This window comes from Macrosteles quadrilineatus, unplaced genomic scaffold, assembly GCF_028750875.1.
Source record: "Macrosteles quadrilineatus isolate MER2022 unplaced genomic scaffold, UCM_ALF_1.0 Scaffold_8__2_contigs__length_117827958, whole genome shotgun sequence".
Taxonomy (NCBI): domain Eukaryota; kingdom Metazoa; phylum Arthropoda; class Insecta; order Hemiptera; family Cicadellidae; genus Macrosteles; species Macrosteles quadrilineatus.
The window spans coordinates 49,464,145-49,482,007 of NW_026542601.1; the positions used below are offsets into that span (position 1 = coordinate 49,464,145).

The following is a 17,863-nucleotide window of genomic DNA, read 5'->3' on the forward strand; positions in this document are numbered from 1 at the left end:
CAGCCGGTATTTAAATGAAGTGTCTACTTAAGTTCACGGTCGTTTGACGTTCAAGACCTCTACCAGCTGATCAATAGTCACAGTAGGTTTGTGGTTGCGGACTGTGGTGAGGTGTAACCTAATCTAGGATTAGACCTCCTCTCTTGGGATTCGACAATCAGCACTCAGGGTTACAGCACGAGGGGAGGAGGAGGATTGATTTGCAATGGTCATTCCTAAACTTACAACTCAAAGACAACTCAACCATTGACATTAAATGGCGCAAGTATACATTTAAAAAATCTGTACCAAACAACTCAAAGCTATTTACTTTTGAATGATCTTTTATGAACTTATAGATAATAAGTATTAACACTAGTTATTGGGTTGAAAGACAAGTTTCTTAGCATTTACCAAGCGCTCAAACATTATGTTGTTCCTATAACAAGGAACAAAAAAAAAACCTATATGTCCTCAATGGATTTTTAAAAATTCTTAATCGCTTACACGTTTTACACGTTTATTTCACTTAACTTAACAATTGCAAACTTAAAATTGTGTCTAAATAACAAATTATTTAGACACTACATGGTCAATGAAACCATGTATCATATACACTCTTTTGCCTTTTTACCATTTGTATTTATTTCTTTATAAGGAACCTGTAAAAAATCTGGTCTTGTTACAATTTAACGTACCGTATAGCTTTTGTATAGTTGAGTATAATTAATTTAAAACCCAATGATAAAGTGTATTTGGGCCCAGAACCGATCCGTTTTATCAAACGCGTTTGAAGAAGAAGACTTTAATCATACACTAAAACTTGTCAAAAATAGTTACTCATGCTCACTAACATTGCTAGTTACTAGCGTGAAAAATAAAATGTTCGAAAATAAAACCGAATGCCCAAACATGACTTGATATTAGATTAGATCAGAAGGTTGGGTATAAATCAATAAAAGTCATAAGGAGCGACAAGCAGTATATGGGTCCCCTACGGTGTACGTGTCTACGCTATCATATATGCCTCACGTCAAGTGTTGGGTATGCATATACGTGACATACATTCGGCAATAACTCTGGTCAGGCAAACCATTTATGTCCAAGGTTTTATCGGCTATCACCTCTCCACTTTGCTGACACTTATTAAAAATGTAACTGAGAAAATGTGTGGTTCGTGCGTATTTACAGCTCATTTATAATGTTAGCATACGAAATTTTACAGTATTTTTTTTATTACAAGATGTGTGATACTAAACGCAGTGCTTAGCGTTTCATACTTTGAGAGTAACTGGTTTGATTCCTGATATATTCTAAAAAATTAATAAGCCTGTTAAGTGTTCCCTAAAAATGTGTCAATCTCTGAACAACATCTCTCGCATGATGTAAAATTAAGAGAGATTCAACGATTCAAAAATTTACTTTTGCTTTGTTTGTCGAATAGGTATGAGCCTGAACTTTTTAAGAAAATGCAAATTATTTATTTGTGATAACGATGTGTTCTTTCGTAAAATGTTTGAATCAAAACAGCTAGGTTGAACTATCAACTTTAAATATTGTAAGTCTGCTTCCCTGACGTAACATTAAAGACTTATTTTAATTCTAATGTCAAGCAAGCCTAAAGAGTTCTGATTGCAGTTAAATGTTTCAACCTTAAGCCTAATTTTCTGTAGGACAAGAGGAAGAGCAAAACAGTTTTATCAATGAAGGCACTTATAAAACATTCTTATTGAACTGTAAAAATCGGTCTACGAAATTGGTCCTTTAACTGTGCTATTCAACTGCGATCTTCCCATCTTTGTAACCTACCGGGCATCTTCATGATGCTTTTACAAGGACTATTTCCTAAAATCTCATCTATCAAGAAGAGATGGGTCTTGAACCATCTAAAATCTACTTGCTTTCTCAGGATCAAGCCGGCAGCAAATATTAACAAATTAATTATAAAACAAAGTTGTGTACATGTTTTACACAAACGCGAGAAATATAGTATAGAGAAGAATGGATAGACAGGTGAGCAAGGGAAGGACGATAGAGACAGAATATTCAGGGACGGAGGACGCAAGGGACGTGGCGTCTACCGGAGAGCGAGTTTTTATAAATATCTCACATTTGGTAATTTCACTAATGGACACACATATCTGTAGTGACGGAAGGGCTTAAGGCAAATGATTTATTGACTAAAGTGTCGTGACGTCACGTCGTCTGCAGAAGCTGTCTCGACGAATGAATCCTTCATTAGAGGGACTATGCAGTGTCCCAGTATCTCGCAAAGGATTGGCGATTTAAAATATAAAAAAAAACACTATTCCTTATTCTACCTACTTCCAAGTGATGTTATCAATCATATGTTGACCCATTCAAATCATGAAAAGTGATTGTTTGAGACCCTAAGCTCATTTACTAAATTTATGACGACTTGAGCTCTGAACCCGCTGTGGGTTGTAAGAGGTTTCAGTAAGTTTCTGAGGGTTTAGTATGTCCACAGCAATAGAATCAGCTAAATCGAATAGGTTTTCTAATGCGAAATTACATAACAACCACTCTTAAGTAATTCCTAAACTATGAAGACCAATAAACTCTCAAATAAAATATTACCTCGCCGCAGGAAACTTGCAGATAAAGCGAATATTCATTTACCTGATTGGGTTTTCACTTATATAATATTTTAATGTCAAATTTATTCCTTATTTAAATAACGTTTTACGATTACTTAGGTTTGCTGATACAGAGAAGGTGTTAGAGTGTGTGTTTTCGTAAAATTATAAATAGTAGGCTATATAATGAAATAAATAAATGTACCAAACTTGGTTAACATGTTTTCTTAAACAAGCAAACTACAACGATATACTCATTCTCCATAGTTCAGGGATATATCTAATTGACGAGGGTCAAAAATAGGAAAAGCATATTATTTAAATCTTAAACACAACAAAACGTGTTAAGACCTTTTTAAACAACTTTTCGACATATAAACACGATTTTCACATGCTTTAATATCAAAGAGAATTAATTTGTATTTTGCTGTGTAAAAAAGCTCTTATTTAAAAAATTCAATTTACCACCCTTCTAAAGTGTAAATTTTTAACTACAGATTTAAATAGTTTTACCTATGAAAATAATGGAACAACAAAAAAACGCAATGCTTCCACAAAACTACTACAACCCGTTTTAAAAAGTTCCTAAATATTTTCAGACAAATTAAACCAAAACTAAAACAAATTATCGAGGCACTTTATAAAGCTGGGGTGTGTGGTGTGTGGTGAGCTACCATCCATCTCTGGCAAATCCCGTGCCCAGATTATTGCATAGTTGTGTCCCATAAATTGTGACCATTGTCGTTATAACTGTCTGCTAATACACCCTCCACGGTCATACAACTGCGTCGTTAATCTTAAATCTAGAATCTACAATAAAACCACCATTCGTCGGCCCAAATATCTATGTTTACATTTACACAGTTACATGAAATTTAGGTTATTTAAAAATTTGTAAAACAGTTGCACTACACCATCATTGGTTATAAAAACTCCTTCCCACTTTCATATAACATATTATAATTCCCATTGCTATGCTAAACAGCATTTCGGCTGCAGTCTCTCAGTATCTTCAGAAGGGTATTTCTCTAAACAGCTGATTGACGCTGTATTATTTTATCATTTGATAAAGTATGTATTGAGTAAAACCTATGAGAAAATGTGTCGCACAAAAGTGGGGTTTCTAATAAGCTAGAAATAGTAAACAGCAAAATAAATTCTTAAACATTTAGTGTATACAGGGAAACTGCTATGTTACCTGTACTCTTTTATTTATTTTTCCCGGAGTATGTAGCGTTTAAATTGGTATCTTGTTTGTCCACGTCAAGTACGCAGACAGACAGAAATTTAGATAGGACCATGATAATACTTGGTTCTGCTCGTCGTCAAATTTAGTCAAAATATTTATAGCAAAACAAACCAAAAACTTCAATGTAAGGGTGAAACATAATTTTTACAAATAAGTGTATAAAACATTTAAACATTTACGAGCTGTTGGCCCGTCCTACGTACGGTAATCGAGTAGTCAATTAAAACGGAATAGTTCACTTCAGAACATCTAGTTTACACGCACAGTGACAAATTCTGACAGTTTTAATTGGGGCCAACTGCCCACAAAACAATCTAATTAACAATTAATTGTTATTTTTTAGTTGTTGACCATACTAACAAATGTCACGTTACTACCTATTTCTTCCATCCGATTATAGACCTAAAATATAGCGATATGCATTTTAAATTCGATAATTTTACCATAAAATAGCAGTTGCGTCGATTTGAAAAGACTTGAAGTGAGATTGGAGACCGATTCACACACACTGGTATTGAGTAGAGTTGCTACAATTGCATATACCACTTATATATGTACTTACCGCACCTTTACCTCCGTGACCACAGACTGACACCTTATGAGGATTCTGGCCACCCATTCTCTTCCATCCCCTGTCTCTTCTAATTTAGATCCCGGTCTGAGGAGATATTTCATAACTTGGTCTTTCCACTTAATTCTTGGTCTTCCAAGTGGTCTTTTATCTTGTGGTACTAAGGAATATACTTTTAAAAGTTTATTTATCTCCTATCCACCACGCATAGCCTGCCCATCTAAGCCTTTTACTTCTGGAAAACACCCCTATATCTGGCCTATTAATATTTTATCTAACTAACAAACGAAAGAAAATCGTTGTATATTCTTTTATGGGGTTTCCCCCAAAATAGTGTTAACATTTCTTGCTAATGTAAACGAATACTGTTATCGCTTCAGGAAAGTTAAAAATGTTGAGCCTCAACTCTAGAACTCTGAAAGGATAATGGGGTTTAAAGATTTAAAAACTAAATTGTCCCATTTATGCGATAGGCACGTCGCACACTGAGTCCGCTCAGTTCAGCCCGCTCAGCTCATCTCAGGTCAGTCAGCTCAGTTCCGGCAGTTTTCCCACACACTGCGTCAGTTCGGTCCGCTCAGTTCAGTCGTTTTTGAACGCCAATCGCTAGTGGACGACATACACTGACATTGTTCACAAGTAAATTATTTGTGTCGAGATTTCCTATTTGTTATGAGTTCCCCCAGTAAGTACTAAGGAATAGCTGTAATAGCATTGGCCCTAGCTGCAGAAGAGGATGATAAAGTTGTCAGGAAAAAGAGACGATTATGGGTTAACATTATCAATATATTTTCTATGTATCAATGACATTTCCTCCCACGCGGCCTCCTTTATTGTAATGTAGTAATCCTTGCGTGACAGACAGGTCGTACAACAATGGATACGTCTCTACTACTGAGATCAGTCGTTCGTCGAAATTCTTATTTAATAAATATCACACAGTAGGCCTACTACGAACATGTGTCAAAACCCCAAAATTCAGTTGCACAACACTGACTGCTGTTACTCTGCACTGCGCATGCGCGGCACCTCCGTTCCTTCCGTCGCTTCCGGCCAAATCGCTCGCCAACCGAAAACTGGCTGAGACGGACGGAGCGGACTGAGCGGACTGAACTGAGCGGACCCAGTGTGCGTCGTGCTATCGTATTATTATTACACCTAGGCTTGTGTTTATCAACTTGTTATGTTATAGGTATGTTTCACTGAAAATGTACTCTTTTTTATCATTTCGTAAAATTGGTATGTAAAAGTGTTTTAGTAGTAAATAGGTAAATAAGTAAGAAAGGGATTATATGGTGTTGGCGGAGTAAAACATACTGGCATTGCATCTAAATAACATCAATAGTTCTTAGAATATAATATACAGTAAGAAGCCGAGGAAAATATTTTTAGAGCTAATTTAAATCATATGCCAACAAACAATGTACTAAATTATAGTTTGTGAAATATTTGACAGAAATGGACCGTCTTCGCCCTCGAGCCGAACAATCTTTTTAGGCCCTAATGACGAAACATACTACTGTCCGCGAGAGTAAAGAAGTCCCTTGAGCCAGAGCGAACACAGCTATGTTTGGAGGGTATCGCGCACTATTTGCAGGCGCTAAGCATCTGGGTGCCTCGCCTCTATGTCTGTCTGTAAACAACTGTTGTAAACATAATTACTCATATCTTTGTTTTGGTAAGTGGATTATCATCATGTGGTCACGTCATTTGATTCAGTGCAGTCTCGTGTGTTCGCGTAGTGAGTTCGTTTTGTTTTGGACGGTCCTTGTAGCTATGGATTTAAGAAAACGTGGTGCTACTATACATAGTGGAGAGAGGGATTTAATTAGGCGGGTGATCGAGTGTTGTGACAACGAATGTAAAGACAAAAGGTTATTAGTGCCGATAGAAAAGGCAACAGAACGTGCCGCAAACTATTGTAAAGTGTCAGAAAAAACTATTAAACGAATTAGAAAAGCCGGCAAACAAACACCGGATGAAAAACTCTGTACACCCGGGAAAAAACGCAAGAAGGCTGACCACCATAAAGTACAAATAGATAGCTTTGATAGGCGTGTAATCGTAGATGTAATACGCGATTTTTACACGAACAAAAAAATTGTCCCTACATGTAAAAAACTATTACCTGTTTTGAGAGAAAGAATAAATTTTAAATGGAGCGAATGGGCACTTCGGCGTCTCTTAAAAGATATGGGGTTCAAGTGGAAGAAATGTGGTTCCAAAAGAAAATGTTTGATTGAAAGGCCCGACATTGTTAATTGGAGGTTTAAGTATTTGCGAGAGATAAGAAAGCTAAGGGAACAAAAAAGGAAAATTTTCTATCTGGACGAAACTTGGATAGACAGTAATTTAACGTTCCAGAAATGTTGGCAAAGTGTAGACGTCGATGGTGTGTTACCTGATATGAACGCGTCAAACCGCGTGATTGTCGTAGACATTGGGTCAAACGAAGGGTTTTTGCAGGGGGGTCGGCTTATTTATAAGGCAAACAGTGCCAAAGGAGACTACCATGGCCAAATGAATTTTTCCAACTTTGAAAAATGGATTAGGGAACGTGTATTGCCAAATTTACCGCCAAATTCAGTCATAGTCATTGACAACGCTCCGTATCATGGAGAACAGGAAGACAAAGTCCCTAATAAGTCTTCAACAAAGAAAGTAATGGTTGAGTGGTTGTCAAAACACGGCGAAGACTATGAACAAAATACAACTAGGAAAGCAGAACTTTTTGAAGCCATTGAAAGACTTAAACCACCACAAAAAGTTTACAAAATTGATAACTTGGTACGACAACAAGGCCACACCATTTTAAGACTTCCGCCTTACATGTGTGACTTAAATACCATAGAATTTGTCTGGGCAAAAGTTAAACAACATGTTCGATCAAGAAACACAACAGGTAAATTTACCATAACTCACTTTAGATATATGTTAACATTTTTTATTTAAAATTAGTTTCAAAAATGTTAGTACTACTACTTATGCCTCTTTAAATAATTACTTATTTTATTCAATATTTTACATTTTGAAAGAACTATTTATGAATAAAACTTAATGCTTTTAAATAATGTGTATACAATATTTAAATATACTTAAAAATTCGTGGTAAACTTTTGAAAAAGGTCAATGTAAAAATTAAATGGTTTTACATTCAAAATATAACTTTTTAACACAATTTTTGTTCTGGAAAAAAACAAACCTTTATTTTTTGTAATTTATTTTTGCACAGTACTATCACTATGCCTTAAATCATTATAAACATTTATACAACTGTCAATCTTTCATGGTTTTTTTTAATAGCCACATATTCAGCATGATATAGTTTGACATGGCATATCCAACGGAAGTATTTTTATCAGGTAGCATGTCCCTGGGCGCATTGACTGACTTGGCAAACGAGGCGCTTAACTCTGTTACCCCTGCGTTGTGGAAAAAATATTCCGAACATGTAGAACATACAGAAAATGAGTACTGGACGACGGATGGCATAGTGGAAAACGCGGTCGATGAACTTGTCATCAATTTGGGAGGCGGAGATGATTCATCGACAGAGGATTCCGACTCTGAACCCCATGATACAGACGAAGAAGATTTGGAGTTAGCCCAGCCTTTGCCAATGAACATCGATTAAACTCTTACAATATCAGAATTTGTAAGTAAAATACTATATTGGCAATTGTTTTATTGATATTTTGCTTAGGTTTATGGTAATAGGATTAAAAACTTTAATAATAAGTTGTTTATTGATGAATGCTATTGAAACTTCTGTACTCCATCGATCTCTATTGGCTGTACTCGAGTACTTATATTATGTACCGGTAATATGCATTCACCGTAAGTATATTCATGGATCAACTAATTATTTGGGATTAATGCTTGCAAACTCTGATTTAAAAAGGATTTTATTGTACAGTATTGTATTTTATTGGTATTGTTACATTTAACTAAACAAAAATCATAAAGTAGAAAAGTCATTAATTTGCCTTAGTAACACTAGAAAATGGGTTTCCTTCGATAGTATAACTATGCCAAAAAATATTATGACATAGATTCATAAAAATCATACTGATATTACATACAAAAATTAAGCATAACAACTAACAGAGCAGAGTGAAGACGGCTCTAATTGTCGCGCGAAACGTTCAAGCGTAACGCCTTCAAACTACGAATAGGCCGGAGCTCAGGGGACTTCTTTTCTCTCGCGGACAGTAATCGTTAGTAAGTGTAGGTCAGTAACTATTCTATTCCAGGTCAGTAACTGATTACAAGTGACATACGCTATATGGGATGTTTGAAGGAAACGCGCTGTGAGTTCAATCAGAAGTTATTGCTGAATCTTATAACTCATAACCCTGATTGAGACATTAAGTCAAGATTGGAACAATGTTTATTATACACAAGCAATCTGGTCCGTCCAGTCTTATATGTGGAATCGTTTGGAAAATATTTACACGGTTTGTCCTTCTACTACCCAAGTGTAGATGTAATTGAATTAACAAGAAGTCACAGATTAAGAATGAATACTCTCGTTGCAGCAAACCTGTGGACTAACCGAATTTCCAGTTAGTTTCTTCAAGAATTTTAGTGGACACGGGTTATTGCACGCAAATAAGGAGCAAGCTAGTCAAGTGGTAGAGAAAAAGGGCTTCGGCCCCCGAGGTGTAGGGTTCAAATCCCATGTATCAACAATGGTTTTTCACTCTGTGATAATGCTGCGACACTGACTTAGGCTTAGCGTGAAGTAGTTCGTAAAAATGTTCCTAACTAGAGCCTAAGTCAAAGTCCTAGCATGTGATGGTATGACAAGTTAAAGCAATACTTATAAAGGGGAATAATGATGGACAAACTAAACTAACAACTTCTATTGCCATATTAGGACCTACAAAGTTATATATTGCTTGTTATTTCATTTTAAATTCCCTAATGATGTTTATTGTCAAATTTCGCAAACTTACGTCACTTATTGGAAGTAATGAAATTAATGTGGAAATCGAAATATTTTAAGAGGTCCTTGGAGGGAATTGGACTTTTGATCAATCGTGATAACAAGACTACCACTTCTACGTACCTAAAGTAGCTTTAGCCAATTTAATTACTAATGGCCTATTTTTTATATAAACCCTCAACTTTAAAAACCTTCAACATTTCCCTTAAATTATTACAAAGCATCGATTCTCCTGGTCCGAAGCAGCAAATTTATATTCCGTTTTTGAGAGTAATATTTAAAATCGACCCTGCGATCCTCGTGGGCATCATGGGAAGAGCTTTGCTGTCATGCTGTCTAACGGTTTGCTTTTTTAAGCAGCTGTCAATTCTTCCACCTTCATCACAATGTGAAATCGCCAGTGTAGAATCAGATATGAGCCTGGTTTATGTATGATTTCTTTGTAGTGGATGTGAAACACTAGGGGCCTGCTTTTCCATCAATATCCAGAGTGTTTTGTCGGCAAAAGTGAGGATTACCTTTTTTATGCTGCTACCACAGAATTTCAACGTTGTGGAGTTAAAGTAGCTACGTTTGTATAGTAGCTTTGGCCATTAATAAACTAATGCGAAGGGGATATTCTATGTTTAAAGTTTGTTGAATTTCTCTGAAAATGTAAAACTCTATGCTCTAGCCCGGAATCGTGTCAAACATCTTTTCAAGCTTGGTCTAGCTAGATGGTCACAGACCACCATGCACATCAACTAATAGGATACAAAACACGCTACAATTTGCATGCTAAAAGAAGACAACAAGGAACTAAAAGCTTTTTAATATCACTGGCGTTGATGGAGAAATAACACTAGGTTAGTAGGGGACCTTGGCTGGGTGTGGTCCCTTGGTGGAAAACTCGTCTTTTAATTTGATTGAACTCATGATCGTTGACATATGCATGACAAGTCGAGAACATTTTCCAAGAAATTAGTTTTCCCTTAGAAAAATTATAACAGTACTATTTCACACAAATATTTATAAACTAGGTGAAACCCGTCGAAATCGACGGTTATTTTCAAGGATTACGCTAATTCATCTAACTGCGATAAATTGAGTGAAATTGTACATATTTTGAGCATTTAACATTGTTTAAAGATTAATAAGTGTAAAAACAATAATGATAGTTACCAAATATGGTTGATCATTCAATGAATAAAGTATCTCCCATACTGTACGTCATCGGAGTTATTAGTATATTATCTGGTATCTCATCGTTTGGATTAAACTTTAAATAGTATTAAAATCGTATTGGTGGATCTTTTGTAGTTAAACACTTCCGTGATTTCATCAGTGTAATGCAGATTAATCTATGATTTTATTTGAAAAAAAATATCTGTTTGTTGGGAGTTTCTAACTTCAAAGGGAGATATCCATTACAGTGTAAGTTTGATTTTTCCTTCGTCACGTCGCGTCAGTTCATATCGTACTTCTGTGCTAATGAATAACCCTCTATCACAGTTTTGAGAAATTTGTTGTGGGGTTACTGTTAAAGCTGGAATTCCTTAACATGGGGGATGTCAGTTAGTTGTCTTAGTCATATCAATTACATAAAGTTGTCAATATAATCTCTCTACGGAATGTGAGGTGTAGTGGAATATACTTGAAGTGAAGTTGGCTTTTATTCTTAAACTGTTAGGGGCCTCCTCATTTATATGCGGCTTCATTGACAACAAATAATGCAAATGACATAGCAATGGGACATTTCCAAAAAGCAAAAATACTGTAAATTTGCTGTTACGTAAATATTGACGTTTACATGCATTGTTAATCAACGTATCTTATAAAGGATGATTAAAGGAATATGACCTTTCTGTCATGACAGTAGCTGCTTAGTTTTCCAATGATTGAAAACATGTATGACAATAATCTCATGAACCTATGATGATCTGTCTAGAACAATATGATAAAAATAAAGACAAAAATGGTGAAAAGGGCAGTCACCAACCCGTAAAATAGATATAAGGTCAATAAGAAATAATTTTAAGAGTTACTGTGATAAAAGGATTTTCCACTGATTTCGTCATGGTATATATTGCAAAACATAACATGATACAGAAAAAAATTAATTTTAAAATCAGAAAATAACATTGCAAATGCTTCTTTTGGACAATTCAGTAACTCCCAATTAATGTGTCTTGTTTAAAATACAATTTACAAATTAACAGCTGTTTCATTAAAAAGTATTATCCACATGGCCAAAATGTAAACAAATCTGTAGAGGGATCTTTAAAGGCTTCTGGGGCAGAGCCCTAAGGGAATTTACTTCGTTTTTTTTTATAACCCATCTACAGACCAAGACCTTTCTTTTGACACCCCTACCAAGTTGCTACGCCCAGCCGTTCTCTCAAATTAGTGGTGACAAAGTTTCCAATTAAATCTTTAGATTCCCCCATGTTAATCTTATGGGAGAAAATCCAACTTTGATGGAAGATCCTGCCCAAACTAATAAAGATATCAAAAATCGAAAAAACACTTTGCAAAACTACAGATCAGGGCAATTCTATTGACATTTTAATCATCAAAATCGGTCCAAAAATGAGGGAGGAGTTCTGTTCACAAAAATCGGCTTAGCGTATTATATATATAGATAGATAGATAGATTGTATGCTAAGATTGTTAACGATTTGTTGTAGTTTTAAAATCTGATAAATGTTACTAGTATATAAAATCAATACAATTGATTCTACACTATTAATTCTATCAGTATATATCACAAGCATTAAATTTAATAACAATAATTTATACTTCATGTTAAACTGTTTGTCTAAAACACTCGTCCTTTCTGGAAGGTGCTGGGCTTGATAATGTTCGTTGTAAAAATTTAGTGGTTTGGAAAGGTATTTTTCAAAAGTAATGAAACTACATTAAAATGTGTTAACTCATCTTAAACAACCTCACTGTCATAACGCTGGGTTTTAGTAATTTAAGACATGAAATGGTACTGGAAATTTTATAGCTCTAAAGCTAGTTTTGGATGTGGTCTAAATAATTATATTTACCATAAGGTATCATATGGGGATAATTTGTAAGGCTTAAGCTACTTACGGTGTCCATTTTAGATTTGAACTTTAATTAAGGCCTATATGAAAAATACCCCCACCGCAGCAAAGTGCAACTAAGCGAATTTCCATTTGCCTGATTTCCATAAAAATAATGTAGGTACTGTATTTTAAATTTACGTTTTGTTTTTTTTAGTTTTCTACGAAAACGAGCATAACAACGCTTCAGCATACTAAATTATTTCTTTTTAAGCCGTACAAATTATTTAGAGATAAATTACAACATGTTATACACCTACACGAAAGTCCTTATAGTTGTTTATGTATGATTAAACGTTTACCAAACAATTATTCTAATTCTTCACCCACTAACGTACACAAAAAAGCAGCATGTTTCACCTAACTAAATTATCATGAAGTGTCCCTAACCTATATCTTATTCACAGCTCCATGAATGGTGAGTAGCCTGTATTGAAATTTTGATGTTCAGCACAAATTACTCACCGAGGGGAGATTTATGCAGGGTTTTATGACCACTTCCAAATATGAATCGCGAATGTCCCAAGCCCAGGGAAGACAAGGAGTGGGGAATGGAGATTATGTTCTGGAATGATGCTGTAAAGATGCTTCGGGATTTATTGGCACTAAGTCAGAAGCTGAATTTCAAGTATTTACCAAGTGTTATATCTTCTCAATCCATTGGTAAAGTTTTCAATTAAATTTAAAAATCCATTGTTTGATTGGTTGGTTTTGTTATAATGCAAACCATCATTCATTTGATAAATATCTACAATCGACAAACTTTTAGTATTGTAAATTAGTATTTTTACTCATCTAATAGCTGTCTTAAACAAACATTCATATTTCTTATTTAAAAATTTAAAATTTGCACACAGGTCCCCTCATCTCTCTTGATCCTACACTCACTCTCCTAAAACTTGAAATACGCAATATGGAGTCATATTTTTCATAAAATTATAAAATCTGTTAGACTAATTAATCGCCAACCCCTCCATTCACCGATAATCTGCATAATACGCCAGTATCGTCTCAAGTTGACCATTAGACTTATGTTTGGCTGATCGGACAATGGTTCACTAGGGGGTGATACACCATCCCCTGTACACGGACATACAGTACAGTGGTCAGTGGATGTACTTGTAGCTGATGATTACTGGACTCGCGACTGACCAATGGTGAATTATCATCGATACTTGAGGTGAAACATGACCTGTAAAGTGTGGAACTTAGAAACATTGATAGATTGTTGAATTGTTTCGATAAAAGGATATTTCAAAGAAAACCTAGTATAATGGGCGTATGTGAATTTTAAATTATAACTGAGTGTGATATAATTGCTATAATAGAATCTATTACCTGCGTTTCTTCTGTTTGTAAGATACTTATTATCATAGATAAAACATCTAGTTATTATTTACGTCGTTTTGTGTTTCTTAAAAGTACTTAAACTACCATTTCTTTTTTACTCCTTGTTATTGTGTTCCTAATTGTGTTCTTTCAAAATATAGCTTACAATATAGGCTTAAATTTAAACAAATTGTCATTTCCGTTTTCCAACCTTTTACTGTCATGTAAACGCTGCATTCTAACTCGTTTCCTATTAATCCTCCCTTACTGTTTACTTTCTCCAACATCAAAAATCTGCACATAAACGTATACTGTATGATCAGATGGTAGTTAGAAATATAAATCCAGACCAATAAAAAAATACACGAAGTTTTAGTTTTGTTCTGAATTCATTACAGCCCAATATTTAGTCTGGACCATTGGGGGATGGTTCGTAAGTAATTCAACAATGTGTTGCCAGCGTCTGCACAGTGCACAGTCTGGCCTGTTTTATTCGAGGGACAAAGAGTGTTTAGCACTGATGAAAGCAGATAAAACCAGTGGAGCTTGATGGAGCGTAAAGTGAAATGTAAACAGTAAAAGAGATGTTAACTCGGCTTCATCAGGGGTTGTTTGGGAAATTACCGAGTTTCTAGGAACAGACTCCGCTGTGGGGCTGGTGTGAACTGCCTTTTGTGGAATATAAGTTATGAAGGATAAGTAAATTAGTTTGGACATGTTTAGTGTACAATAAGAATAGCGAACATAGAGTAAAAGATTTACGAGTGGTGCTGAAAATTGAAACGATCACAACGATTTGACTATGTTTCAATCTATCTTGTCTTGTTATATATTTTTTTATCTACCTTGAATCCAAATACGGTAGGTTTTAATAACTTAAATGATCGGTATGCTTCCTAATAAGATTAAGCATTATTTCCACCGATGAACAAATTAATAAAATTTCTGTAATGTGTATATTATTAACAGATCAGATAAACGTGTTATATTATTTAAAAACTAATGTATCATTATATTATTATTATTAGTTTCTTGAATTCCTAAAGGAATGAGATGAATTTTTGCATTTATCATGAGAATTTCCAAAATATAGTAGGCCTAATTATAGGTTGAGGAATTTCACAAAATGGAGAGAGTTCTATTATGCTTGGTGACCTTGCTTTTTTCTGTATTCTAGATAGGTTGAGTCTACTGCTAGGACGAGGCAAGTCCACAGTGTTAAGGTTTAATACTTAAATGTTTGGTGATAAGTGGTATTTGAACTCAGTTTTCCAGACCAGAAGTGCCACGTTCTCACTACAGTCACGCACCAATACAATAGTTAAAATGATCTAGAAATCAAGTGTATATGAAAAAGCAGATATTCAGCTATGTTTTGGTAATTTATAAACCAACAGGTAATCTTATTAAACGTTTGAACAGAAAGGATCAGAGGCGATAGAACAAAAAGTGTCCCTCTGCCTTTATAAAACCATGCAGGCTACATAAAACTCACTAAATATCATTTGTCATAAATTGTTTCATATAATATGTAGCATCGGTTATTTTAAAGTAGTTAAGTAAGAGCCTACATGACTAGTGTAGTAGTTTCAGTAAAACGCTCATATTTGCAATGTGTGATAAGCATTGATCCAGAAATCCTTTACGAATACTGTTTTATAAATTTAAAAATACCAGTTTGTGTAAATATATCCAATCTTTACCAACACGTGACAAAAAACGCTTCTCTAATATCTTCTAAAAGATTTTTCTCCGGTAAATCAACGAAGCAGTGCCATCATTTCCAATACAGCTTGTGATCTGTAACGCGGGGACGGTCAGTTATATCGGTCTCTTTGAAGTGACCTCCGCGGATTTGGGATCTCGGCAGCCCCTGATTGAAAAATAATCTGGTCAAGCTTCGCCGGACTTGGGCTCAGAGTGTTTCAAAAATATAACTGGAGGGGTTGTATGCATTAAATTAAACGGAACCCACAGTTATATTTCTACTAGAACGTGGAACGTAAAAGAAACGCAAATAGAACATATTCCCGTAGCACTATAACATTATTTGTGATAGCGTAAAAAAAACGAACGGAGTGTAAAATCTGTTATGGCGAATGCCCTAGACGTGAAAAAATGTTTACGTTTTTGTATCAAGTTCCATCAATAAACATTTTGTTCCCACATAATATTGGGTGTGGTCAAGAAAAAATATAAACGAATAAACCACATTTTTAAATCTCCAATAAGTAGCACAAGCAATTGTTCCGACGATTTGATTTATTGTGTTTCTTTAAGTCTCAAACATTTTTTCGATGGGACAGCAGAACAGTGTTAAGTTGGGAGATCAAGAAGATAATTAGCACTTTGGGCCAGGCAAATTCTTACTCCCCCCTCTCTGGAAATAAATAGATGTGCAATATTATAAAAAAACCTACAACATATTTTATTTGATAATAAAGAATAATTTTGAAGGTGTAATAGAGTGTTCAAAATTACCATCCGACACCAGCTTAATTCTAACACTAAACTGAGGACGGAGTCGAATTCCAGTAACGGAAACATGGAAACTAGGGTGATGCTAATCTGTGGCAAATATCCGCAAAACTATTAAGGATACAGATACGGTAATATCATACTAATAAATTGCCAATACGTTGAATGTTGTAGTCGTCCAAAGTCCTCTAATGTTGGAGGGTGGCTTTACCCCAGAGACCTCGAGAAGGCAGAAGCGATGTAGATCATGGACCACTTCAGATATGCAACGACATCAAGACATCCCATCTCACCCTTGGGCCCACAAATGCTATTTTGGATCATGGACTTCTCAAAACATCCCTAATTCTATATATTCACCCCGGTCGCTTCTTTATTGCTTCTGACCGCTCGGCTATCAGCGACATTACTTGTAACTTGTGACATAAGTGTAAAGGGAAGAAGTACTAGAATTATTCATTCGTGTTCATCATTTGTGACGGTAACTTTGCGTCATTTGAAGTACCGGTACGTATTTCAGGTAGTTTCCAAAAGTGATTAATATTTGCAATTAAGGTTGATTCTTAACTTTCTTGAGGTTAGAAGGGATCTAAGATATGACAAAAATCTACCTAGAAGCGCCAGGAAATGCAATAGAAGACAGCATGCGTTTAAAGAAATCGTTTGAGATAAGGAGATAAAAATATTATTAGCCAAAAAAGGACCAATTATCACACTGCAGTCAACACAATCACAACAACTTTGTCTATAAAGTTGAACAATTTGACCTTTTTTAGTACATTCGTTCAACGTTTCGAATATATTTAGTAAAAAAATGTATAGCCTATATTTTTTTAATTCTAGAAAACTCAATATCCGAGTATTTAGGTTTAAGCTCACTTCCCCTCTAATATGCCCAGCTTTGATAAATCTTCCCATTAATTCACTTCAACCCCCTTAAATTTGCCAGCGTTTGCCAAATTGCTCTTTTATTACATAGTTATAACTTACATGCCTCATCCCGTGAATAAACGGAAAGTACGGGTAATTGGAAATAAATTATAATTTTTTTCTCATTTTCCGGATTATACCTGTTTAGATATCTACAGATACCTGAACTTATGAGTTTTTAATGATAATGGGGATAACAGCGAGGTTTTAGCGTTTAGTTTTAGAATGTGCCATTTAATACATGGATTTGTTTTACTTAAACGATTTGAAATGTCTCACTACAGCCATAGAATTCACTGTTAAAAGTCCATGATACAGCTTAGGTTAAATTTACGAATAATTCCGACGTATATATTTCCACTTTCTTAAATGATAATACACTAATGCCACCGACTTTTAATGCCTTACAAAAAGAATATGTTATTTACACAGTCGATTTCTTAAAATATCAACAGATTCGCCACAAATCGGTTAAAGAAACGTTTGTTGCAGAGGTTGATTTTCACCATATTGAAATAATTTTAACCTTAAGCTCCTAAGCTCCTTGACAAACGTAATATTTTGTCTAACCCGAAGCTACAGTTATTTTTTTAAGAACCCACATTTTTTTGTGTGATGGTACTCATAATTGTCATAACATTAGACATAATTAAGTTTTGATATTCAGATTATAGATAATAAGATATATATATATATAATCAATTAATTATA

General features: G+C 34.9%; 1 protein-coding gene across 1 annotated transcript; it reads left to right on the forward strand.

Moving 5' to 3' along the window:
- Positions 1 to 6,589: 6,589 nt before the first annotated feature.
- Positions 6,590 to 8,030, forward strand: LOC129000371 (uncharacterized). The gene is made up of 2 exons (XM_054427334.1): positions 6,590 to 7,298; positions 7,759 to 8,030. Exons 1-2 carry the CDS (start codon positions 6,590 to 6,592, stop codon positions 8,028 to 8,030), a joined length of 981 nt encoding a protein of 326 aa, XP_054283309.1.
- Positions 8,031 to 17,863: the final 9,833 nt, after the last annotated feature.